Source organism: Engraulis encrasicolus, chromosome 14, assembly GCF_034702125.1.
Source record: "Engraulis encrasicolus isolate BLACKSEA-1 chromosome 14, IST_EnEncr_1.0, whole genome shotgun sequence".
In the NCBI taxonomy this organism is placed as follows: Eukaryota; Metazoa; Chordata; class Actinopteri; order Clupeiformes; family Engraulidae; genus Engraulis; species Engraulis encrasicolus.
The window spans coordinates 53,725,821-53,751,382 of NC_085870.1; the positions used below are offsets into that span (position 1 = coordinate 53,725,821).

A 25,562-nucleotide genomic window follows, 5' to 3' on the forward strand; every position below is an offset into this window, starting at 1 on the left:
CATTTTAAAGAGACTAAATAAAAAGAAAACCAAACCTTGTAGATGAAAATCTGACTGTTGGGGTCCTTTAGCTCCATATCCAACTCAAATTCTGCCGTATCCTCTGATCTCACTTTGATTTGCTTGAGATTGCTGAGATGTTCAATGAACTGCAAACATAAACAAAACACTTAATTACAACGATTATCCTGGCCTACTTTACACGTACTGAATCAGGGGTTCATAGCTTTTTTCAAATAAATTCAGAAAGTAGCACTGTCTTGCTGACAAACTGCGCTCTTAAAATTGTGATGATGTTGGATCAGATATGTGACAGTGTTTTTATTCAAAGTCATGGACTCCACGACTGGTTTAAATGAATTTGTTTAGCAGGCATCAAGCTTCCTTTACTCTTATTTTTTAAGTTATAGGCATGTACCTGAGCTTGTTCCTCCTCTCTTTCTCTTTTCATCTCCTGCAGTTTTTTCAGCATTCCACGGAAGTCAGTGATGTGATGTTCAGCACATATACGTTCATAATCCTTCTTATCAGCGCTCAACAAAAGGTCCCAGACGTCCTCATCAATCTCACCTTCCTTCTTTTCCTCCTTCTTTTTACTGAGATGACAAAACAAAGTCCCCCAGATTACTTTTGTTCATGTAGAACTGAAAAATGCAATCTCAACCAAATTTAGGCCACATTAGGGTGCAACATGATATTGAGGTGAGGACTACGTAGTTAGTCTATAAAGTCATATTTATGGTAGTAATGATTCAGTCCTGAGGAAATAGAATTCAACTGTTAACATTTTAACTCTGAAGACATGTTTAACGATTGTTTGGTGACCATAATAATATCATATTATACACATATTATATCTGAACCCCAGATATGCAGTAGCATTCAATGCCAGGGTAATTATTTCCTAGTTTTTTCACTGGTTTCCGACTTGCTAGAACCTTGTCACCTATTTTCTTGCCTATTGGTTGTTCTACATTATCCAATTATTCAGAACGATGATACTTTTCTGTTAAGGATTATCTTCTCAGTGTACTGCCTGTATTGGACCCTATTTGATACATTTTCAGACTCACCCTTTCCGCAGCATTTTTCTAAACTCTGTGGGGTCTGCTTTTGTGGCAGCCGCTTGAGGATAGAAAACAAAGGAATGGCCATCAGATACCACAACTCCAGCCCTATTGTCCCTATACACTAAAGTTTGTGATGTTGATTCAACACGTTGAGAATAAAATCCAAATGCCCTCTTTAGAAAATTGCTAAATTTGACTGAAGTGTTGAATGGGTGTTACTTCAACACTCAGAGTGTTTAATCTAAGACTGTCCAACAAAGCACAGTACTTGGTCCTTCTCATAAGCGTTGAATTAAACACCGCAAAATTTATTGTATTATTGGTATAGCACACATTCAAGTTCATTGACATATGTACTGTATACTGTTTTTCCCTTTGCAGTTCACACACAGTAGTACACCGTAATTAAAACACAACCTAAGACGCAGAAGCAATATTTACATGTTGATATGTGTTTTGGCCTGTAGAGTGACTTTCTTTAAGAGTCTCGCAGTCATGCAACATGTACATGTAAAATGCGCATGTGCAAGGTGTCATGAAAGTTTTAGGAAGCATTGCCTTGAGGTACAGCAGAAACACTGTATCAACTCCCTTCAACTGTTAATGACTTATTACCTTAAAAATGTAAACTTCATATTTAAGCCTCACCTTCCTTAGATTTTGCCATCTCTTTCTTCTTTTTAAATCCAACTGTAAATGAAAAAATATGGTATGAGAACAATGATATTTACATTAAATACACTCAATGTATTATTGAGAATTTTAAAATAAATTATACCTTCAATGATATTCAGCATAACCGTGCAAACCGCCTTCCCAAACTCATTTCTAGCATAGCACTTGTAGGTGTCAGCCTCATCTGAAGACACATTTGGGATCTGGAAAACAGCAAAAAATTATACTTGTATTAGACTGGTGGATGGATGTCGATTTGTTTATTGATATCTGATGACATCCTTTTTCATGTTGCCATAGTAACGTGTACCTCCAAGGTGTGCTCATCTGTATTAGGGTCGAATTTCGATTGGAACTTTTCTGGATCATTCATTTCTCCGTTGGCTCTCGCCCATGTAACGGTGGGTTTGGGTTCTCCAATCACTTTCGCTTTGAAGATGGCAAGCTTCCCTATTTTGATTTAGACACAGTGACAAATTTGAGACCATTTGTGACAGTTTTGGCATATTTACAAATGTTTCTTAAATCTTGCACACAAAAAGTCTAGTCAACTTGCAGCCTTTTATGCAGTGTTGGCTATGTCCTACATTATGTTAATTGTCATTACTTACTTGTGTAGCTTTTCGTGATTTATGGGTTATATTAAAATAAAAAATATTTGTACTATTTTAATTTTGGTATAGCCTATGTACGCCATTCCCTGTGATGTAAATTTCCCACTGGAATTCAGCCTGGGACAGTGATACATAAGACAGACTATCTGGTTTCTTTCCTGTCACATATTTTTCTCACTTGATACTGTCACGTGTCTTCTCAAGCGTCATGATGACCAGCCGCAAATCCAATGAATCATGGCAGTATGATACACACCTAAATTTAGTCACTCTTACCCATGTCCCATTCCCTGTGCTCCTAATATTTCCCAACATGTGAACATGACTCATAGACTGACATGTGACCAAAGTCATAGAGCTGCACTCTCCTCACACCTGTTACAGTGGTTGTCATGTGACGTGCTATCGCCTGGTATGTAATGTATTTTACATGCTTCCAGCTCTTCTTCAAGATGCTAATTTTGTAAAATGGGGGTTTGAATAAATGTGCCCATTCAGCCATTAGCTGAACTCTAAAGCTGTTAGATTTGATTTTTTGACAGATAGGCAATCAGTGACTGCAGATATAAGACAAAATATCTGCATTGCAGACCGTACCTTCTTGAATTGTCAATCCAATGGGTTTACGTGTGAAGTCTGGAGTGGTCTTATCCTCTGGCATTTGCTCAACATATTGTGTGATCATGACCCCAGGGACCTTGGACCTGAACTTGATGCCTAAAAAGGCAACAAAAAAAAAATGTATCATAGAAAAAAAGTGGTATGGTAGGAAAAAAAGAGGCATGGCACACCAACAAAGGATTTTTGATGTGCATACAAATGTCAAATAAAATCGAGAAAATGCCCCACACTCTACTCCATGTTTCATTTTGATGTAACTTTTTGGCCATCTAGTTCACCAACTTGGGTGAATATAAAGAGACATTGGATATTGGTATAATTCAAATTAATTCAAAATAAAACATGGAGCAGAATATACAGCATTTTCGTTATTTTCTTTGACAAAAAATATGATCAGAAACTTTCATTGTGCTTTATGTATATTTGTTCAATCAAGAGACAGAGCCAGCCAGCAACAATTAGGCGTTGTGTAGTTTGCCAATTCACCGTCAAGTCTATTGTTTTAATTATGTGATGAAAGAGCCAGTGCACAATATAATGCAGTGCTAATTCAACATTTAGAGAGTATGTTATGTTAAATCAACCATAAGTGTTGAGTTAACAGTGTAACACTGGATGTACTATGTAGCTTCCTCATCAGCATTTGGACAAAGGAGATGTGCGTCTCTGCTATCATGTCTTCAATATAATGAAAGAGTTGTTAGGGCTCTGCATTCAATTGAGTCCTTGTACATGCCTACAGTATATGCCACAGTGCAGTGAAGCAAGAGAATGTCGCTTTTGAAGTGAAACACGTCAATTAATTGTGGTCCCGTCATTTATTCCTTCATGTTAATTAATGTCTATTACTCCTTTTCCATTATCCAGATGCTTGGAGATAGAGAAGCGAACCAGTGAGCACAAAGCATGTAAGTCTTTATTTAGATATGCAACTTAAATTGTTTGACTAACTGGTACTATTGCAAGTGAAGTACAGTGCTGTGCACATTGAAAATAAATCAACAGTCTGAAAAGCAACAATAGCTGTGCTTTAATAAAACCTGTGATGCGCTTCCTAAATGAATAGGTCACACATCCTCAATAAAGTTTTACACTGCTTTTCTTCACGCCTGCACTATACACAAGCATGTTATGTGCATGTGCAAGGAAAAGCAACTAATGTGTAACTGCGTACAGTACTGTAGGCCTAAGACGTATGTACATGTTTTTGGGAGACACACTCCAAACTTGTGCAAGTGGAGAATAAGACCTTTGCATACCACTGTGGGTACTGCTTTATTTTGTGTATCCACAACAACATGTACTTACAGTAATACTGTCTATACCTAACCCTGTTTCACACTGGCTTCCTCCAGTGTCGGAGGATGGAGGGCATGCCTGACACTTTTTTTGCATTCATTACGTGCATACATGGTCTGATTGGCTGATCAATCCTTTGCTTCCGTCAAAGTTCAACATTTCTTAACATTTTGGCGGAGGCAATGGAGCCTATATGGAACAAATAATCCCACAATGCATTTTAAGTTCGTCACATGCAATGTCAATGAGATCCGTCAGTGGACAGAGCTAACCAGATATAATGGTATAGTGTAAGTACATCATGTTGCATGTTGTTAATGAATACACTTTGTTACACTATACTGATAGAGTAGAAAAGTTCCACCAGTAGATCAAGTGTAACAACAGTATATTTTTTTACATTTAAGTTGGAAACCGTGCACAAGGTGGTTAATAGCCATGGGATTTGTTAAAAATCACCATCGTTTAGCCAGCTGCAAATCAAATGATTTTCCGTGGAAGCGTTCTGTGCCGGTATTCAAATGAAAAGTTGTGGCCAGGGCCCATTTGGTCCTGTATGCTTGAAGGAATAAGGGCGATGCTGAGGTAACTTCGCAGTTAGTTCTCTAAATGGTTAGTGTTGTCAATAGAACCACAACCTCTTGTGTTTGAAATGAAATTGCAGGACATCAGGGGACTTCTTAGTAGAAGGCATGAGGGTATGCTATGCTTGCTGCATAGCATACGGTAGGCATCGTTGGCATGAAGCACATTGTCTCAGCTTAAACCAAACGACACACAGCCTGAATAGTTAACGTGTTCAGACTGTCATCCTCTGAGGATGCCATACCTTTCTTCTTCGGCGCACCGCCTTCAGCACCTGTTTTAGCATGTCACAACATAAAGACGCAACAGTGGAGGAAACAGGACAAGAGATTGTCAAGGGTGTGACTGAAAAACAACAGATTACACAGACACAGACAAAGACGAATGACATTTTTTTACGGGAACTGCTTTATGCAGAAGCTAGAAAACAGTGACAGTGAGAAACGTTTGTAGATGCTTCTTTTCTTCCTCTTTCAGCGCCTTATTTCTTGACTTGATTTTCCCAGTTCTCTTCCTTCACTGTTTTCAACTTGATAGTTGAAGTTCATTCGAAAGGTCTTCTGTCCCAATGATGCAGATTTTGTATGATAATTCATACAAACGTTGTTTATTATCTTCCTTTACCTTAGCTTTGGTTGAAGTCATTTGAATCAGTGAATCAGTTTTGTGTTCTTTTCATCAACAATTTCCTGGGATTTTAGTTAATCTCCTGTAGGGTAATTTCACGTGAAATAAGACACTGGAGTCCCATGAGGAGAATGTTGTATTCAGGCATTGGCCTTCTTATCGCAAATAACTGTGTTGAATGTTGCCTGATTATCATGACTTTCAAATGTCTTCGAGACTTGGTCTGACCAAGAGCATAACAACGAAAATTCTTATATGGCATGGTTGATCCATCTGTATAAAAGACCCACCTCCCTTGGTTTGCTACTGGTCGAGGGTAGAACAGGCTGAGCCAAAATTAAAACAAACATTTCTTAGTCCCAATAGAATGTCTCTGCTTGAACAACGTCACTGCCTTGAATACGCCTCTACTCAGGACGGTTGGAAATGCTCAAAGTTGATTAGTTCCCGACAAAGTGGATGGAGTTTCCCACTGTGGAGGGAACCTTTGCCGAATGTTCATGAACAAGCTCTTTTTTTTGAGCGAGCGTAGCTGAGCCAAAGGTGTTGCGTCACTGCGAGGGCGGAGCCTGGGTAGTTCAATGTGCTCTGACCACAAAAAGGATGCTGTATCTCGTCGATTCCTGGTGCTTTAAAATCCACATGGAGTTCTCCAAACGAAGCCTGTGCACTTTGACCCAGCAGTATATCAGTGGTCACTGATTTGCTTTCAAGACTCTGATGTGTTGCAACTATGATGAACCATTGTAGACATGACTCCTGATTGTCAAGTGAAATTCAGGTTCAGTTAGTTAGCCATGTTATTCTTTTATAAACCCCCACCATCCATCCACCTTACAACAGCAAATTGTTCAGTTGATATTTGTAGCTGTTATTTTCTTGCAGCTCGGTGTTGGTCTCCAGTCAGTATCCATGGCAATATTTTACTGTAAGAAGGAAGACATCTTGTGGCATTGTTAGATTTATGTGTAGGTTAAAATAAACGATCACTTTAATCTGTGTAACATCTGTCATTGTAGAGTCTTGTTCATATATAGTATAGTAGCCAATTTGATGGTGATAAAATATTAATCGGGAAATTAATATGTTTAGCCCATTTGACAAATTAGCGGCTAGTTACATTTTTGTTTCATGTTTATCATTGTTGGAACTACATGAGGTTGATTTGACCTGATTTGATTTGATATGACTGGTTTCTTACTGTACCTTGCTGCCCTGAGGCAGACTGGTCCGTCACTTTGGATTTCTTTATCTTCATTTTGGAGGGAGATTTGCTTCACCAATTGCAAACAGATCTGTGGACAGAATAGACAAAATCCTTTCATTATCTGTGGTGAACAAAGTAGCAATGTAGCATTTCTACTACAGTACAACTGACATTAATGAAACTGCGATATGGACATGATCTATAGCACTTAATGATGTATAGAGTACAGTAAAGTATCATTTATTAATAGTAAGGTAAATTAAAGTGGCCAGTAGCATACATACAGAAACACACAATACACAAGACATTATCATTACACATGATATGTATGTCACTCTTACATACATTCAGTGATAGGCAGTCTCTCTCTCTCTCTCTCTCTCTCTCTCTCTCTCTCTCTCTCTCTCCCCCTCTCTCTCTCTCTCTCTCTCTCACACACTCACTCACTCACACACGCACACGCACACGCACACGCACAACACACACACACACACACACACACACACACACACACACACACACACACACACACACACACACACACACACACACACACACACACACACACACACACACACACACACACACACACAGCCCTTCCATTCATATTAACCCTAACGATAGCTACAGAACGCTAAACTGTGCCCAAACCAATACAATCCCTAACCCTAACCTGTCAGTGAGGAAATGTTTTTACGCGTTTACTTTTGCCTGTAACAACAAAACTTTCCCAGGAAAAGGGGTCAAAACATGTGGGGTCCAAGATTTGGAGCCCACATGGACCGAGGGCCCCAGCATGTGGGTGTGCTCCAATAGCAGTGGCCCCACGAAGGTAGATTGATGTAGTACACACACACACACACACACACACACACACACACACACACACACCCACACACACACACACACACACACACACACACACACACACACACACACACACACACACACACACACACACACACACACACACACACACACACACACACACACACACACACACATACAGCTGTGGTTGGTGATGTATAGCATGCATGATATAGCATAATTTGACTTTTGCACCATATTCATTACACAAGGAAAGCGCTCACGCTCTTCGCTCATCTGCAGTATTTGTTTGCAGCTTTATATAGTTGCCTGGTTCCGTTGACTGAAACGTAGGCTAAGCAATACAGTGCATAGTGCAAATTTGTTGGGAGCAGACCCAACAATGTCAGTATATCCATCCAGCCATCCAGCTCTCTGTTGCTCCATCAGTCCTATCGACTAATCACCCAAATATTCCATCCTCATATTTGTTTATGTGTCATTCATTCTTTTTACACCTCCATCCATCTCTCATCCATTTATCAACAGGGTTTCTGCTAGGTACGCGTATTTTGATGTGGCGAACCACTGCAGCTTAAATTTCATCTCCGCACCTTCAGAATATTATGTATTCGATTACATTTATACATTCACTCATTCCATTTATTCATGCTTCCTGTACCTTCAAAGACATCCTAGAGGAAACACTTACAGTATGAAGAAATGACTCCATCTACTCATCAATATATTTAGCTATCCATCCATCCATCCACCCATCCACCCATCCACCCGTCCATCCATCCATCCATCCATCCATCCATCCATCCATCCATCCATCCATCCATCCATCCATCCATCCATCCATCAGTAGCCTGCTTAGCTTCTCATCCATCCTTTCAGTGTGGATATTTGACACCTAGCTACTGTGAGATTGTAAAATGGGCCGTACCTTCCTTTTTAACTGGAGGTTAATTTTAAACAGATTGTAAACGCAAGACTCCAAAGCCTATGACCATAGTAGTTCAGGGCAAGCATGTCCTCTGTGCTGTATAACTTAATCTACTTGCTGTGGTTTGGATCACATGTCTCATAAAATACTTGTTAGTAACATTTCACTATAAAACTCTGACCTCACTCTCATTTTATTCAGTTAGAAGACTGTTCATTGGATACAGTTAAAAGAGGAGGAGTTGTTTTGCACCTTATCTATAGATTAACCTAGAGTTTGTAATAGGCATATTATCTATCTTCGAGATGAACGCTTGGTTAACTGTGAGTAAATAATGGCTCCTTCTTTTCGATATACTTCCACAAAATTCTGCAAATATAACATACAGATACACACACCTATATCTCTTATCTGCATCAAGTTACAGTGTTTATGCAATTGTGGTATGTGTCACAGTGCTCACTTCATTCATGGTGTTTAACCTGCGTTTATTTAGAAATTCATAGCTTTTTAAAATTAAGTGTAAAATGTAAAATTAAATGTATCTTTTGTCATAGGCATTAGTGGTGTCAACAATAATCGATTCGGCAATGCAATGCAATGCGAGGCATGGACAATTCGATTCAATGCAGCAAGTTCCATAATCGATGCGGCAATTTTTTTAACTTTCAATTACTTCTGTGGATATTTCGGGAGCAAATGAATGTTAAATCAAATAAAAGCACTTCAAAACATTGAAAACTGCAAGACTGATACAGAAAACAGCCAATAAAATGTTGCTCAGTATCTGACTACTTGTATTGCCTCATCATGACTGATGAAACATTTGCTTTGCTTTCAGTAGAAATGTAATGCATTGCAATGCATTGTAGAATCAAATCGAATCGAATCGAATCGAATTGAATTTAGTGTTTAACTTTTGTATACCTAAATTGATATCAAGCCGTCTGTAAAATCCTGCCATTTACACTTTATTGTGGATCATTTGAGTGAACGAGAGAATAATAATGCACATGCATGTGACCAGTCACATGAAAAAAGGCAAGTAGCCTAGGCCTAGGGGCATATTGATCTGATCATAGATCATGGGAGTACAGCTTCTAAGCTTTATAAGAATATCTTAAAACATGAGCATCTGGTAATAGGCATCTGACAAATCTGTGGCATTTTGAACAAGTTCTTAAAATGATCTTTCTACTTCCTACAGTAGAAAATGGAGAAATCAGTTCTGAAATCTTGCCCATAAATGTCACAATGGTTAGCCCTTTTAAAGACAAAATGTTAGCTTTCAAATAAATCAATTCTGAAGAAGTGAGTAGCTTCTTCAAGACGTGAAGGTTTATATTCTATAAAAAAGAAAATCACCCCCAAAGATTTGTCTTTGGGATTGAAATCCAGTCACATATTGGAAGCATGCTTTATGAAGGTTGTCCTGAAGGTCTTCATTTTGAGTGTTGTCTTCTGATGTTAATCATCTGCCAAATATAATATATGTGAGGTTACATTTGCTTGTAGCCAATCCTCTACGTAAAAATGGAATAGTCTTTCCAGTTATGGACACAGAATCATCCAATGCCAAACTACAACCTGCTACAGATGTTTATTGCATAACTAGTGCATGTGCATGTGTATTGCGAATTGCATGTGTATTAGAGAAGTGTAGGCAAAATGCCATGGAAATAAACATATATTATGGGAAGCCATTGTATGGGCGCCATGGCTCAATGGGCAGCCATGGCTCAATGGTTAGAGCGCTGGCCTTTACATCAGAGGGCTGCAGGTTCAAATCCCACCCTTACCCCACATTGCTCCAGGGTCTGTGACCAATACCCTGCACCTTGTACCTGTAAGTCGCTTTGGGTACAAATAATGTTATGTGATGTAATGTAATGTAATTAGCAGCTTATTATTGTGATTTTCATCATGTTGTGCAATGTCTTCCATATAGTCATCTGCCAAAGCTGTTGAATTTGCTTGTAGTCAATTCCATATGTGAGATCAACATACTTCTCCTGGACCTCTTACCCTTGCCTATGTAGTGTCTTGACTTCTGAAGTTCTGACTGGCGTTTAAAAAAACAAGCTATGCCCCCACACAAGTTCACAGCCAAACAGATTGACATTGGAGACGTACGACAGAGGGGGGAGGTAGGGGTACTGGGCGGTCACTCAGCCAGGAAAAAAATGTCACCGTTACATGAAACCCTCCACCCCTTTCAGGGGCGTTTAGTGGGGGTGGGGGCTTTGTTTTGTTTTTTTATCCACATGGACTCCCCTAATGCTGTTATTAGTTGGCAGTGGTTTTGGACTGTTGTACACAGCTACTCTAACCTCTAGCCTTCACATAAGAAGTACTGCTGCTTAAAAGGAAACACTTTTTTCATAGTGAGACATGTGATACAAGGTCCATACCTAATTACAAATCAACAGTATGCTGGGCATCAGCGCTAGCTGGTGACAGAAGTAATGTGTAACTTTGCTGCAGTACACCAAGCAGCTAAGCCATAAGGTGTGAAGTCTGACACAGAAATGACTCTGCTGCCGTCTGATCATGAAGGTTGTCATCATTGGTATTATGATATGTCAAGACAGAGGCTCTCATGATGACCACTATTATAAGATTGCGGTAACACTTTATTTTAGGGATACATCTATTAGCACTAATACATACAATGTTAATGCCTGCATAAGTAACTTGTAAGGCATGTACTAAGCAAATGTTAAGGCCTACTAGGTCCTTACTAAGGTTAAATTGGTAATAAATCCCTTATTGTGCATGAACAAGACATTTGCGAATACATGCTTAACAAATGTTTGATTTTGCTTTGCACATGCCTTACAAGTTACTTATGCAGGAACATTGTATGTATTAGTGCTAATAGATGTATCCCTAAAATAAAGTTTTACCAAGATTGCTTTTACCAAAATGGTAATGACCAAGTATTCATCTATTACCTATGACAGCAATGTTGTTATGATATAGTTGGGTTCTGCAATATTAATTAATATTTTGCATGTTCACACTACAATGACACATTCTTGAGTGAATGTGATGTTTCTAAATGTATGATTGATGTAAAATTATACAGTAATCAGGACACATATCGCCTGCAGTTGAAACACTTGACTAACTTGAGATTGCAAATTTGGTCATACGGGTCTGTGTAATTTTTTATGACCTGTAAAGGTAGTGAATGTGCATTACATTAAAACACGTCCTGGAACTGAACTAATTATGAAGAACAAATTTGCTCATTATATAATGAATTTCAAATGAACATTGTCATTAGCAGAGCTAGTCTCGCTCAAAATCATCAAAATAAAACACAAAATAACGAGTGCAAACAGTGCAATCAAAATAGTCAAAAGACAAAATAGAATCTGCTACAGGTGTGTGTTTGGGCAAAATTACCTAGGCCTATGTTGTGTATTAGAGAAGCATTGGGAAAGTGCCATGGAAATGTAATACATTCTAATATTGACTGCTCTTTATTGTTATCAGCTTGTGATGTCGAAATCCTGAAAAGCTAGCAGTAGTTTCCAGTTAGCAAGGCGTACTAGTGTAGCCATTTGTTCTAGGTGAAGAAACAGCTGCCAAATGAATCAGAAGCCTGTCAGTGCTTAATTTATGCAACAGTGGTGTCTTTCCTTGGATCATCACACAAGTGCAGTCCACTTTGCTTTCCAGTGAGAAAGACACTGAAAGGCACGCTCACTTCGGTCAGGACAGGCTTCGCATGGATAGTTTGAAGGATTACAGGGAACTGAAATTCCTTCACAGCTGAAATGGTATCCATGGAGAACCTCTCAACAGTTCTCAAATATCATCCAAGCCAACACTTAAGACGTTTGGTATACTCGCCAGGGTACCGTGTCTCGCTCTGAGTGAGATTTAAGTCGCTTTAACCCTTACAAAATTGGCGGGTCATGACAGGAAAGACACCCAGGTGGTAAATGACCAAGTGTACAGCTTTAATGGTATATTATCTAATGTCTTAAATTGACAGACCGACACAGCAGCTTAGGTGCTGGTATTATCTGTACTTTGAGCAGGTGTAATAGCTACAACTGTCAAATGTGCTGGTGGATAATTGTACCACCAGCACATTAATCATTTTGTAAAACATTGGTAAATTGTAAGACAGGTTTTACAGGATTTTTTAACCAACCGAAATGTGTTTTTTTTTCTCTATATATATATGCATACAGTCCACGATGAAAATTCCTCTTTATGGCAATGTCCCCACCCATGCAGGAATCTCAGGGCACATTTTGATCTTGCACCCTCATCTATAGTTAGACACCACCCTGCAGCCTCGCTGCACTGACTTCACACCACCTGACTACCCAGCCTGCACTACCCACCCTGCTTTGCAGATTCCAGTTGCTGAAATTGAGACCGCAGACCTGCATGTCTAACTAAATGATTTTATGCGAGGACACCGAGCTAGCTTGCCATGCATCGCTGTAACAGAATCTGTCCTATAGCGAATACTGTATACCATGCATGGACCGAACAACTTTTATAGGGTTCTGAATGATGGGAGGCCAAAATTAGATTAGCACACATAAAACACGTCTATACTGTAAACTACAACGTCATAACATTTTATAACCTGGTGTTCTCACTGCATCCAGAATGGGCATTGTAAACGATCAACTGTTGATATGGTGTCAAACAGAACAATGATGCAACTGTAGGTCTTGGTGAAAAAGATTAAAACAAAAATACATGTATATACATAAATAACTTTTACATCTTCACGGATTAAGCAGCCCTTATCGTACCACATACAACAATATAGTTCTTGTCCCATGTAGCTCATCATACACATTAGCTTCTTACAGTTTCTTCAGTTTCAGGATGGGATGCTGGCACTCAATAAAGGTAGACACCCCATTCTTCTCTACTTTTGTGTGCTGATCACCCAGAGAGGAGACAAGACCAACCTACCTGGTCACAGTCTTCGGCGTAGACAATTTCAGCTCCTCACAAGCAGCACTCCTTGCCACCCTGATATTTGAGTGGTGCCCCTCGAAGTCGTGCAAGGTAATAAATCCTTTGGGAGCAAGAGCAACATATGCTTCTGTGGCAAGCTACCCTCAGCACCCTGCACTCAGCCGCTTGCCAAAAGAAGTCCTCTCTTGTTAGTCTTGGGATGGAGGATCCTTGGGAAGGGGCATTTGAATATGTATGCAGGCAGGGGACCGGTGGGTGTTGAGTGATGATGGTGTCTACCCTCGGGTAGGTCAGAAGGTTTCTTCTACACCTCTTTTGCATTGTCACCCAATCCATAGCCTCAACCTAACCTCTGTCAGGGCCACATGTATAAAAATAAATAACAAAAGGAAATGACAAAGAAAACACTCTTTCTGTTTTCGGTTTTCCACATAGAAACCCTTTGCATCTTTGAAATGTTTCTGTAAACAAATAAATGGGGAAAAAGTCTCAAGAATTTCAACTTGGCACTAATGCACTCCTTAAAGTTAAAAAGCCTTTATTAAATTTCGCCTACGCATTTCAATGTAGTGTCTTCATTGGGGTATCATACTACACAATACAGGGACTTCCCTGGGCAAAATGTATTGTGTATAATACTCCAAGCTCTGAAGAATTTAAACGGTAACATTTTAAACATTTTAATACCTTTTTTGGCTGTGCCATGGATAGGTATAGATTTGTCAAATAGTGCCAATGCAATGTATTTAAGCCATATAGCTTATGTATGATGAAGGTGTCCCTAAAAGTACATTCAAAACATTCCTAAAGATGCATTACCTTATTCCTTTTCATGTGACGTTAGGGACTGGTTAGCCTTAACCTCTTAAGCAGGGGTGTCAAACTCATTTTGGTCCGGGGGCCGCATACAACCCATGTGGACCTCAAGCGGGCCACATTAGTAACATCATCGCAAAAAAAAAAAAACGTAAAGCAGAGGATTAGTGTTCAGTAATATCACGTTTTAAGTGTGTTGAATATGTAGAAAGCAATGCAATACTGATAATCCTATGCAAAATTTCCTTGACTTCATTCATTCATTGCCAACCGTCAATTAATTAAATATGGGACAGTTCATTTTGGCAGGGGTTCTGGGGGTTTTCCCCCAGAAAAATTTGTATTTCTTATATGTAATTTCCTGCATTTTCACGCATTCTAACATCCCGTTTCCAGTTTGAGCTTAATAGGAACCAATACAAATCCAATTATATTTATTATTTACTTACAACCAATACCAATACAATACGAATAAGAAGTATTAACATTTTATCTCTATATATGAGGTCTATAATATATTAGCTTTATCAAATGCCTGTTACAGTACAAATTCACTATTTATAATAGAAGTGTGATGTGCACTTTACTACATATATACAGTGTAACAGAGGGACCATTGGGTTAATGTCATGCAGGTCTCGATTTTGCCCCGAGGGCCGTAATTGCGCATTTCGGTTATTTCATCTAAAAAAAAAAAAAAAGTAAAAAATATATATATATATATATATATATATATATATATATATATATATATATATTTTATTTATTTATTTATTTCATTTTTTTTACATCCGGGCCGGATGGAACCCTCGCTTCGGGATATTTTTTAAGGCTTTGCACAAAGTCTACTTAAATGGTTCCTGTGTCTGCATACTTTGACCTATCATGAAGTGGCTGGTTACCATTTGAAAGTAGAGGCTCTGTAGAATCCAAGTGACAGAAAGATTTTGTAATGTACTGCCAAGGACTCACAGGTGTTAGAACATATTTTGTCTGAAATGCAGTCATGAAGACTGTGCGATTTACTCACAAGGGACGACCAAGATTTCAAACGGTGCAAAGGGTTTTCTTGCGACCCTACGATTCCACGATCATGAGGTGAAATCGCTTGCCGTTACCCCATGTACACTACACGATGTGAGACTCATGATTGACCTGCGATTAAGCAAGAAATCGGCCTGACTCTCAAAAAGTTGTGCGATTGACAAATCATGGCAAAATCGGGCAAAAAGTCGCACAGTGTAAGCCCGGCTTTAGGTGAAAAGAAACCCTGTGAAAGGTCATACAGGTTGGAGCAGGCTCCACCCAAACACCCTGTGAAACCATGGCTACAGTTCTAGTGGTCCTATGGTGAGATGCTACATCCTCTGCAAGGTTACATACCGCCATTCAGACATACGGCCATTCCGACAAACACAGTCATTCAGACATACCGCCATTCCGACACTTTTTCATATCGCCATACCGAGAACAAGTTGCTTTTAGGGGAGCGAGCATACACCTTCGGCATTTCCGGAGCTGTCCATGCATGTGGTGCTGAAATATGGTAAATCATGCTCACTTTTTCCTACCGCCATACCGAGACCAAGTTGCTTTTAGGGGAGCGAGCATACACCTGCGGAGCTCTCCACGCATCTGGTGCTGAAATCTGCGTAAATTGTGCTCCAAACCGGGTGTCGGAATGGCGGGACGTTTCATGGGAAAAAATGATGCCGCCATTCCGACAATGTTGGAACGTCAATGTTGGAATGGTAGTGTGTCGGAATGGTGGTTGCCCCCTCCCCCCCTCTGCAATACATTGTATTCTTCTTCATAGATGAAGACCATCTATAAGAAATGATTGCAAAGGCGTAATAAAACACACATTCAAGTTTGAGTTAATGTATTTGAACATACATGATCATTCCAATGTAGGCTACAATTAGCAGTGAAATGTCTGAACTCTTCCAAAGACTGCATTGCGACATGATTGCAAGATTTTGTGTTAGTAGTTGCTGGACTGTGGTTGCATCACTGCATCTGTTAAATTGTGCTTGGGGATATTTTGGGGTTTTAACAAGTGTTTCTTCACCATGTGACGGTTGACCTTGAGCTGTCATTGTAAATATGGTGTGAAAAAATAACTAATCCCTCCTGAGGTATGCATGGCAACATGTCACGAGGCCAGGTGTTCTCTTACACATCAATCAGTCATACACATGGCCTTGCTGTGTACTATAGAGCCTTAAGTAGCCTTCATAACAATTTTTACAAAGTGAAAGTATCAGGACTAGTGCCCTTTGATGTTCTAAAGAAACATACAACTTTGTCTCTGTTTCTGTTTTTGTTGTTGGCAGACTTGAAAGACTAATGGGCACACACACACACACACACACACACACACACACACACACACACACACACACACACACACACACACACACACACACACACACACTGATGCACTTTTGCGCAAGCATGCATGCACGCACGCACGCACACACTCTCACATTCAATCACTCACACTCAATCAGTCACGCACTTTGGCGCGTGCACACACACACATGCACAGTGTAGAATTGAAAGAAGCCTTAAGAATTTCATCAATGAATATTGTTTCAAAGCATCAGGTAGGGTTGGAAACAAAGGACTAGAATAGAGGGAAGACAGAGAGAGAAGCCCTGTGAAGTGGTGGAGGGCATACTGCTAAAATGGCAAATGAGATATGTAGAGAGATTTATAGCCTTTGTCAAGACACTATGTAAGATTGATATGAGCGCCCAAGGAGACAAAAGAGGAGAACAGTCGGGGGCTTTTAGAGCTGTGTTGGAGATGACAAGCTGTAGATAAACCATTGCACCATAAATTCTGTAAATGTGTGTTTAAGATGCTGGCAAACATTTGTCACGTCCACTCTGTCTTCTTGGGTTTCTTTTTTTTTGTTTTTTTTTGTGTGTGTGTATGTGTGTGTGTGTGTGCGGGGGGGGTCATAGCATTTCACAAGGTGCTTTCAAAAGCAGGAGATGTAGGGGTGTTGTGAAAAATCTTCCCAGGTCATGGAAGCATGGGGAAAGGGGAAAAAGTGACTTGTATTTCAGATGTTTGCCCTACTCCTAGGGCAAGCTATTAGACTTTTCAATCATTTTATTCATGATTTATTCATTAGGCCTGATACAATAAATATAACATTTAACAGCCTATGCCATGACTCAGAGTATAGTATAGAAACCTCATTAGAATGCCACAATAAAGGTTTTTATATTGATGAATGCGTTCTTAGGGGTTCATATCAACAAAAATGAATTTGTCACTCGCTACTCTCAGCGAATTTAGGATTTCTGGCCCACGGTCTAAGATAGTCCTACAGTATGTGAAATCTGTCCTGTCCTTCATCACAACTCAATCAAGTTTTGTCCCCTGTTCTGAATCCTTTTTGTGAGTCGTTAAGCAGGGCTTACGACACAGTTACACTGGCCTATTACATGCAATTAAGCAGTTGTAACGCTTGGTTGTAATTTGGTTCCACCCACAACCTTCAGCTATGAATTTGCTAATAAAGAAAACGGACATATTAATTTCATTGTTATAGAGAGGGTAGGCTAACAAAGGTCAAATATTAAAAGACTTGAGAACTTTGCAGTCCACAAGCATCTACAGCAACAAGGTACTTGAATCATTTCAACAATCCCAGCTGTTTGTGGTACCAGCATAATTTTAGCTACAAAGTCTCATGAATGAGGCCTTAAATATGGGCCTCGGAGAGGGTGCAGATATAATCCATCACTGTCAATCCATCGCACTCAATCAGCACACGTTCGCACTTTGAGCACAAATGTTTCAATGCAGAGCGCTCATGCTGAAAATACACTACGATACAATACGATTCAATACGCTGAAAGTCCCTTAATTTTACCCTACACTATTAACGCCTAAAATGCAGTGGAGAACGATGGCCACTACACTCAATGGCTGGCATGTTGTTTATGTAGCCGAAGAGGGTTGACATTCAGACAGCTTTGAATTGATAAAAAATGGCAGTCAGTGGCGGTCCCTTCCAGTAAGAGCAAAACGTCAGTGTTCCCTGACAGTACACACTATACAGTGCCGTGCATATGTTTTTGCCCCCTGATTTTTCACTTTTTTGCACATTTGGCACACTTAACATTTTCAGATCACCAAACAAATGTAAACATTAAACAAGGATGACCCAAGCAAACATAAAATGCAGTGTTTCAGTGATTATTTCATTTGTTAAGAGAATAATGCCATCCAAACTGCATGAGCCTGTGTGAAAAAGTAATTACAGCGTAAAATGTAAGAGTTCATGACTCAACCATAAGAAAGAGACTAGGCAAACATTGCATGCATGTCAGAGTTCCAAGGCCAAAGCCACCTCTGACAAGGAGAGTATCAAGGCTTGTCTCAAATTTGCTAAAACATTTTGACAATGCATACAAAGCTTCTGAGAAAATATTCGGTGGACAGATGTAACAAAAGTTGAACTTTTTGAAAGGAGAGCCTCCTTTAACATCTGGTGTGAAATGAACACTGCGTCTGATAAAAAAAGAACACCATGTTAACAGTGAAACATAGTGGTGGGAGTTTCATACTTTGGGGCTGTTTTGCTGTCTTGGGACATGGATGACCAGCTATGATTGAAGAAAGCATGAATTTGACTCTTTACAAACAAATCCTGAAGGATAATGTCCAGCCATCCATTTGTAGCCATTCATTTGTGTTCATGCATGGGATCCATCCACTGTAGCTGATTTTAAAACAATTATGCAAAGAACAGTTGACAAAAAATCATCCACAGCGATGTGCAAGACTGCTTGTCAGTTCTTGTAAACACTTGACTAAAATTGTTACTGCTGGGGGTGGTGCAACAAGTTATAAGGTTCAGGGGGCAATTGCTTTTCACACAGGCTCATGCAGGTTTTATGGCATTATTCCCTCAACAAATTAAATAAATCACTGAGAAACTGTATTTTATGTTTGCTTGGTTCATTCTTGTTTACTGTTTACATTTGTGTGGTGATCTGAAAATGTTAAGTGTGCCAAATGTGCAAAAAAGTAAATAAAAATAAATACATTTTAAAATATATGCACGGCTCTGTACGTAGCCTAGTGTAAGCGCTTAAACACAGTGCTTAAGTTGGATATCTGGAAGCCTGTATGGTTACAGCTAAAGGAACCCACACAATAAGTATTGAGAATAAATGCAATACTTTTGTGTTGAAATTTGACAAATATTGAAATGCAGAAGTAAATAAGTAAGTAAATTTTATTTATAAATCACATTTAAAAACAGTACAAAACTGACCAAAGTGCTGTACAGTTAACCTGGTTTACATCATCTGGCTGCGTTCGGCTACGTCACGCGGGGGCATTCCCATGCATATCAGATGGCAAGAGTCAGGTAACTGTACAGTGACTGGCTAGAGAGAAATCAAACAGATAAATAAACAAAGCACATTACTGAAAAATAATACATAAATAGATAATAGACAAAACTTCTAGGCCCAGTGTACAGTTGCAACACTGGTAAAACATTGACTGGCTAGAATAATAATAAAAAAAATAAAGGCAGCAAAGCACATTACTAACAAAATGTAAATAATGAACAAGACTAGGTCCAGTGTACAGTTGCAGCACTGATAAAGAAGATGAAGCATAAAATAAAATGATATAATTAAAAGGGTGTTTAGAAAGCAAATAAGGTACATACAATGTGTTAAAAGCAGTGGCATAAGGAAACAAGCTACAATAAGAGTAAAAGGCTAAGGTATAAAAGTATGTTTTTAGCCTAGATTTAAAAGTAGTGACAGAGGGAGCAAGTCTAACGTCGAGAGGCAGATCATTCCAAAGTCGTGGGGCAGCCACTGCGAAGGCGTGGTCACCTTTATTTACAAGGTGGGACCGGGGAGTATGGAGGAAGCCTTGGTTTACGGATCTCAAGGACCTAGGTATAGAGTGGAGGCGCAGCATGTCAGAAATATAGGAGGGGGCCTGACCATGTAAGGACTTAAAAACTAAAAGAAGCATTTTGAATTTGATTCTAAAATGTACAGGGAGCCAATGTAGGTAGGAAAGGACTGGAGTGATGTGATCATGCTTCCTAGAACCAGTTAAAAGTCTAGCGGCTGCATGCTGAACCAGCTGTAAGCGTGCTATCTGGGACTGGGGGAGGCCGAAGTATATGGCATTACAGTAGTCGAGGCGGGATGTTACAAATGCATGTATAATGGTTTCTAAATCCTGAAAAGTTTTAGAGGGTTTGATGCAGGCGACGATTCTGATTCAAGGATTCAAGGATATTTATTTGTCATGTACATAGAGACACTTTCGTGTCACTTGTAATGAAATGCATGGCCGTTGCAAAACAAGTGTGCAGAAGAAGGGTGAAGAAGAAATAAAATAAAAATAAAAATGAAAGGTGTGTGTGTGTGCGTGTGTGTGTGTGTGTGTGTGTGTGTGTGTGTGTGTGTGTGTGTGTGTGTGTGTGTGTGTGTGTGTGTGTGTGTGTGTGTGTGTGTGTGTGTGTGTGTGTGTGTGTGTGTGTGTTCAATCAAAGTAATTAGGAGGAATTCAGTAAGCAAATGGCATGAGGAAAAAAGCTCTTTCTTAGTCTTTCAGTTCTAGCTCTGTGACAGCACAGTCGCCTTCCAGATCTCAGTTTTTTAAATAGTCCATATCCTGGGTGTGACTGGTCTTTGAGAATGTTATGGGCCCTAGATAGCACTCTCTTTGTGTATATGTCTTTCACGGCAGGCAGAGGTTGAGCAGAGCGCACTATCCTTTGTAGTTCTTTCTGTTCACGCACTGTGGCGTTTCCGTACCAGGTGATGATGGACCCTGTTAGGATGCTCTCCACTGCTGAGGAGTAAAAGGCTTTTAGGATGGGTGTGGAAACTTTGAACTTTTTCAACAGGCGCAGAAAGATTTGGTGATTTGGTGATTTGGTGGTTACTGTTTTTAATGACTTGAGTTGATCTGTTTCTTGAAACAAAGTTCAGGGTCGACATTATTACACAATTTGCCTATGTAAAGTTGCAAAGCACACCACAGATAAGAAAGATATTTCATATCTCTAGTCAGGAGATGCATATTGATAAGATCCGAACAAGCAACCAATCAAAACAAAAAACGACCAATTACAATTAAAGTGTTGGGATAGAGTACAAGTTTTGATCCGTTTTATGCAGGGCCCAACATGTAATATGATGGAAGAATGTACAGTATGTAGGAGAATTCTCTTTCCCCTCTCTTGCAATGTAAATTATGTTCTCTCAGCCATTTTTGCAGCCATCTTTTTACAGTTACGACAAAGGCAGCAAGGATTCTGGAGTTAATTCTGCAAATCTGACTTTGCGCTATGACTTGGAGGGAGGCAATACATAAATAGATACAGATTACTACATTGTATCAAACACTGTTTAAGAACCTTTGACAGTTAATGAATGGTAAGACAATAGACATTCCAGTACAGTCTGTTAAACACAATAAACATGACACTGTGATGCATTTTCCAAGCCACAAACTGTAAGTGAGCTAATTGTACTCTTTAGGCATTCACTACCATTACTGATGCATTTATTGTTGGTAGCAAATTCTCTGTTCAAGATCCACCTTAATCATGTGATGTGGATGTGCCTTAAAGTTTAACTGTAATGATCACAAATGATCCACCTCTGATCTTCATTATGAGCTGCTATGTTTGCAAATGCAGTCAGCTGGTGTTAGAAATTCTTCTGACTATGGTCTCACCCAGTCGATGGATGCCCTCGCTGCCAGAGTAAGAGTCAAGTTTCAAATCCAATATACATGCAAATTTCTCATACACACCATTGTGGTGCATTCCAAATCCATGTTAATCCAATTGTCTGTCTCTTCTTCATATCAGTTTCGGAGTTTCCTTTTGCTGGTTTTGTGTATTCCGTTATTGTCCTTTGTAGGAAAACTCTTTGCTTCAGTCCATAGAGTTGCCTGCATGGTTTCCATAAGGACATGTCTGTTTTCATGAGAGGCTTCCGCTAAGTCTCACAACTTGATGCGTTATCACAGGGCTACATCTGTTTCACTGACTTGCACTTATAATTTACACCCCTCCTCTTTTGGCAGCGACTGGGCATACTCTGTATTCATTTTGTCTCCACACTATACATTATTTAATTAATGATTCCCTGTGTGCTTTTCAAAGAGGACATCATCCACATCACGTGTGAAGGCAAAGTACTGGAAGAGGATGCACTGCAGTGCTAGCCTGTGTATTCCAATACATCAGATGCAAATTGTGAACAACCCAGCATAAAAGAATACATTTTAACAATGCTTTACTTTTTTCGTCTTCAAATATAATTTTAAATGTTATGGTTTGTTATCAAAAAAGCTAAATAAATAATGTGCCTACAGGAAGTGCCTACAATGTGCCTAGATGAAGTGATAAGCAAAGCAGTCAATTTAATCAATATCTTCTCTGAGAGCCTCCTGCTCTTCAGCAGTTTTATTGATATTTGACATGTTTGACATTTTCCACGTGCCCCTAGAAAAACTTAGAAACACTTAAAGGTTTAATATGGTCAGTTAAGTGCCGGGCTTGGCAAGTAGCATCCTTAGTTTTATGAACTGATGCAAGGTCATCCCTTCACTGCCCCCTTCTCCCCCACCATGACCACTAAAATTCTGATTTACAGCTGTGTCAGAGCAGCTATGCTTGAAAGAACTTGACCAGGGCAGGAGGACGTAAATCAGTGGCTATTTTTTGCCAAGGAGGTTGTTAAAACCCTCGGTGCACAGACATTGGTACAACATGGCAAAAGTTGAACATGTCCTCTTACCAAAAGATTAATTATTAACCACTAACTAACCATTTTAACAACCTTGAAGACAAGAAAAGGCCTTGAAATGTTCTCGGGCAATGAAGTAAGCTGAACATGTTGGAGTGACAACTGTTGGGATGTGGGATGTTCTATTTGGGCATGCCTCTTTAGATCTTGGCTGGGAGTTGGCATGTCTGTTATGAAAGCTTTCTTTGATGTGTCTGAGGCTAAAAGCGTGACGTGAGTGGTGTTATGGTTGCACACGGGGCCTGCCTTAACCTTCAACATCTGCCTGCCTCTTTGATGTCCAGCACTGAGCACAGTTGTTAGAGCACTCATGTTATCGTTTTGAATTCTTACTTGTTGTATGTTAAAAAAAAGTATAGATTGAGATATTGATGTACTGGTGTTTGTAATGAAATTAGATATTTAATTTTGATCTCTAGGTAACCGACATCAGTTTGGGGAAATTTACCAGACTTGAATTAGGCTTGCATGAAAAATTGATTTTTGCAACTCATGTTAGTATTCCATCATTTTGACAGACCATTATTTAACATTTACGCTGCTGACAACAAACAGGTCAACATTTTTTTTCCTTTTTTGATATATCTGCGGTTTAAAATATGTATGTATTACTTTGATTACTTTGGGTTGAGCAGTTGGTCTATTGCGCTCCTGAGGGGGTGGGTTCTACTGTACACAACACACTTCTAATTTGCTCAAGACTTAATGCACCTTTTACCATGTGATAATACATGCATACTTAAGGCAGTTTTAACAGTTTCCCCCCCCTTTCTCCAGCACTGTGAGGTGAGGTGACGCCTGCAAGGCAGCTTCGTAGGGGGCGGCTTTCCGGCATTAGCTCCTCCGGGGCTCATGTTAAGTCCCGTGTACACCATTCGTGACGGAGCCTGGATTCCTCAGAGCCCCATATGGGAGAGCCATCAGAGGAAGCCTGCCTGTGGGACGAGGGAAGTGAAGGGGAGGGGAGGGGAGGGAAGGGAAGGGAACGTGGGTGGCGTGGGGAATGGCCCCGGTGGTATTTTTCTGGGCATCATGTGGTGTGGGCTAGAAGGAGAGCGGCCGGGATAGCGGAGATGTCTCTATTTACAGCTAAGGGGTTGATCTGTTACATGCTCCCTCAAGGGGGGAGTACATCAGTATGGAGCTTGTACTGCAGACATGCTATTTGTTTAGATCCAGTAAATGTGTTTTAATACGCCAGCTCCGCCTCCTCCTTCTGGATTTCACTCCTCCGTGGTCACACCTCAGTGTCTGCTTGTCTGAAATTTAACCTCCCTGCTATTTCTCTCCCTCAGCTCCTCACTTCTCCTTTGCTTCTCTCTTCCCCCGCTTCCCCTGCTCTCCCCCCCCCGTCTCCCCCTCTCCCTCTCCCTCTCCCTCTCTCTCAGACCAGAGTGATAAAGTCTGCTGCCACCAGAGCTTTGGGAGTGCCCGTAAAGTAACCACCTGTCGCCTGTAAATCCCTCAACTCTTTAGCCGGAATCCTGCAAACATGCAACCCCTATGTTGAGTTGACCTTTGGGGAGTGGGCAAATCTGCCGGCTACATCTCCAACTTGATGCCACTCAATCCCTCGCTAATATGGAAATAATTAGATTGGGAAAAGGTGAAAGATCGTTGGGACACAACTTGGCAGTCTGTCAGGATGGGATCAACGCGGTTTTCCAATGGAAGCGAGCGAGACACCAGGGATATCTCATACACTGAATATGATGCTGCCCCCTCACCCCTACCCCTGACACTGGTCATTTCTCCTTCTGCCAGCACATGAGGGCCATTATCACAGTACAGCAAGTGGTACATGTGTGTGTCCAGTTACAATCAAAATAATGTTTGTTGTCAAACAGCAGCAGGAAGTCTTGCAATGCTTGTTGGTTTTACACAAACGCGCGCGCACGCACACACACACACACACACACACACACACACACACACACACACACACACACACACACACACACACACACACACACACACACACACACACACACACACACACACGCGTGCGCGCACACACACACACATGCACACACGCACACACACACGAATGCTCGCTCAAACCCTTTTGTTTATATGAATAACCATTCACTCTTAAGACATAATAATTTGAAAAACAAAGCCAAAAAAAATAAAACAAATAAACCAACATAATCTCCACCTCACTGTCTCCCCTGGGGGGTATTCCATGAAGCTGGTTCAATAGTGAACCAAGTGAACTTTGTGGTAGTGGTAAATCATCTAGTATAAGAGCCCGGAGTCCTTATTTTATTAACTAAATGGCAACAGTGGGGTATGTACAGTATTAGCAGGTTTACGACTCCATGCAGGTTAACTTAGCCAGGTTTATCACTTAACTATGTTCTTGGAATACTCCCCTGGTGAGCAGACACAGGCACCACGTCTGGCCTATTGTCAACAAGCACGGGGGGTGGTCACCGTCACAGCTTGGATGGGGCTGGAGGAAGCACCCCTCTGGTGACAGGGAAGAATGTGAGAGGAGGACAGTGC

At 40.2% G+C, this 25,562-nt stretch overlaps 1 protein-coding gene and 1 long non-coding RNA gene across 8 annotated transcripts in view; one reads left to right on the forward strand and one right to left on the reverse strand.

The window, feature by feature from the left end:
• The window catches only part of igfn1.1 (immunoglobulin like and fibronectin type III domain containing 1, tandem duplicate 1), a 36,339-nt gene extending 22,743 nt beyond the window's left edge, over positions 1-13,596 (reverse strand). Inside the window, exons 1-10 of one of the 5 annotated variants that reach the window (XM_063216137.1) lie at positions 13,408-13,596; positions 6,698-6,786; positions 5,109-5,138; positions 2,957-3,076; positions 2,056-2,195; positions 1,849-1,948; positions 1,719-1,760; positions 1,074-1,125; positions 419-596; positions 36-149 (exon numbers count right to left, since the gene is read on the reverse strand). In XM_063216137.1, coding sequence (XP_063072207.1) covers positions 36-149; positions 419-596; positions 1,074-1,125; positions 1,719-1,760; positions 1,849-1,948; positions 2,056-2,195; positions 2,957-3,076; positions 5,109-5,138; positions 6,698-6,749 — 828 coding nt within the window. In that variant the 5' untranslated portion in view covers positions 6,750-6,786; positions 13,408-13,596. The remainder of the gene's footprint in view (positions 1-35; positions 150-418; positions 597-1,073; positions 1,126-1,718; positions 1,761-1,848; positions 1,949-2,055; positions 2,196-2,956; positions 3,077-5,108; positions 5,139-6,697; positions 6,787-13,407) is intronic. The other 4 variants (XM_063216139.1, XM_063216140.1, XM_063216138.1 and 1 more) reach the window with 4 other exon arrangements.
• Positions 1-24,958, forward strand: part of LOC134462898 (uncharacterized) — a 122,184-nt gene extending 97,226 nt beyond the window's left edge. For 2 of the 3 annotated variants that reach the window (XR_010037601.1, XR_010037602.1), the window contains exons 3-4: positions 3,848-3,888; positions 24,443-24,958. This is a non-coding gene — a long non-coding RNA (uncharacterized LOC134462898). Of the gene's footprint in view, positions 1-3,847; positions 3,889-23,831; positions 24,046-24,442 lie in introns of those variants that run through there. The other variant, XR_010037603.1, reaches the window with a different exon arrangement.
• The last annotated feature ends 604 nt before the right edge of the window (positions 24,959-25,562 follow it).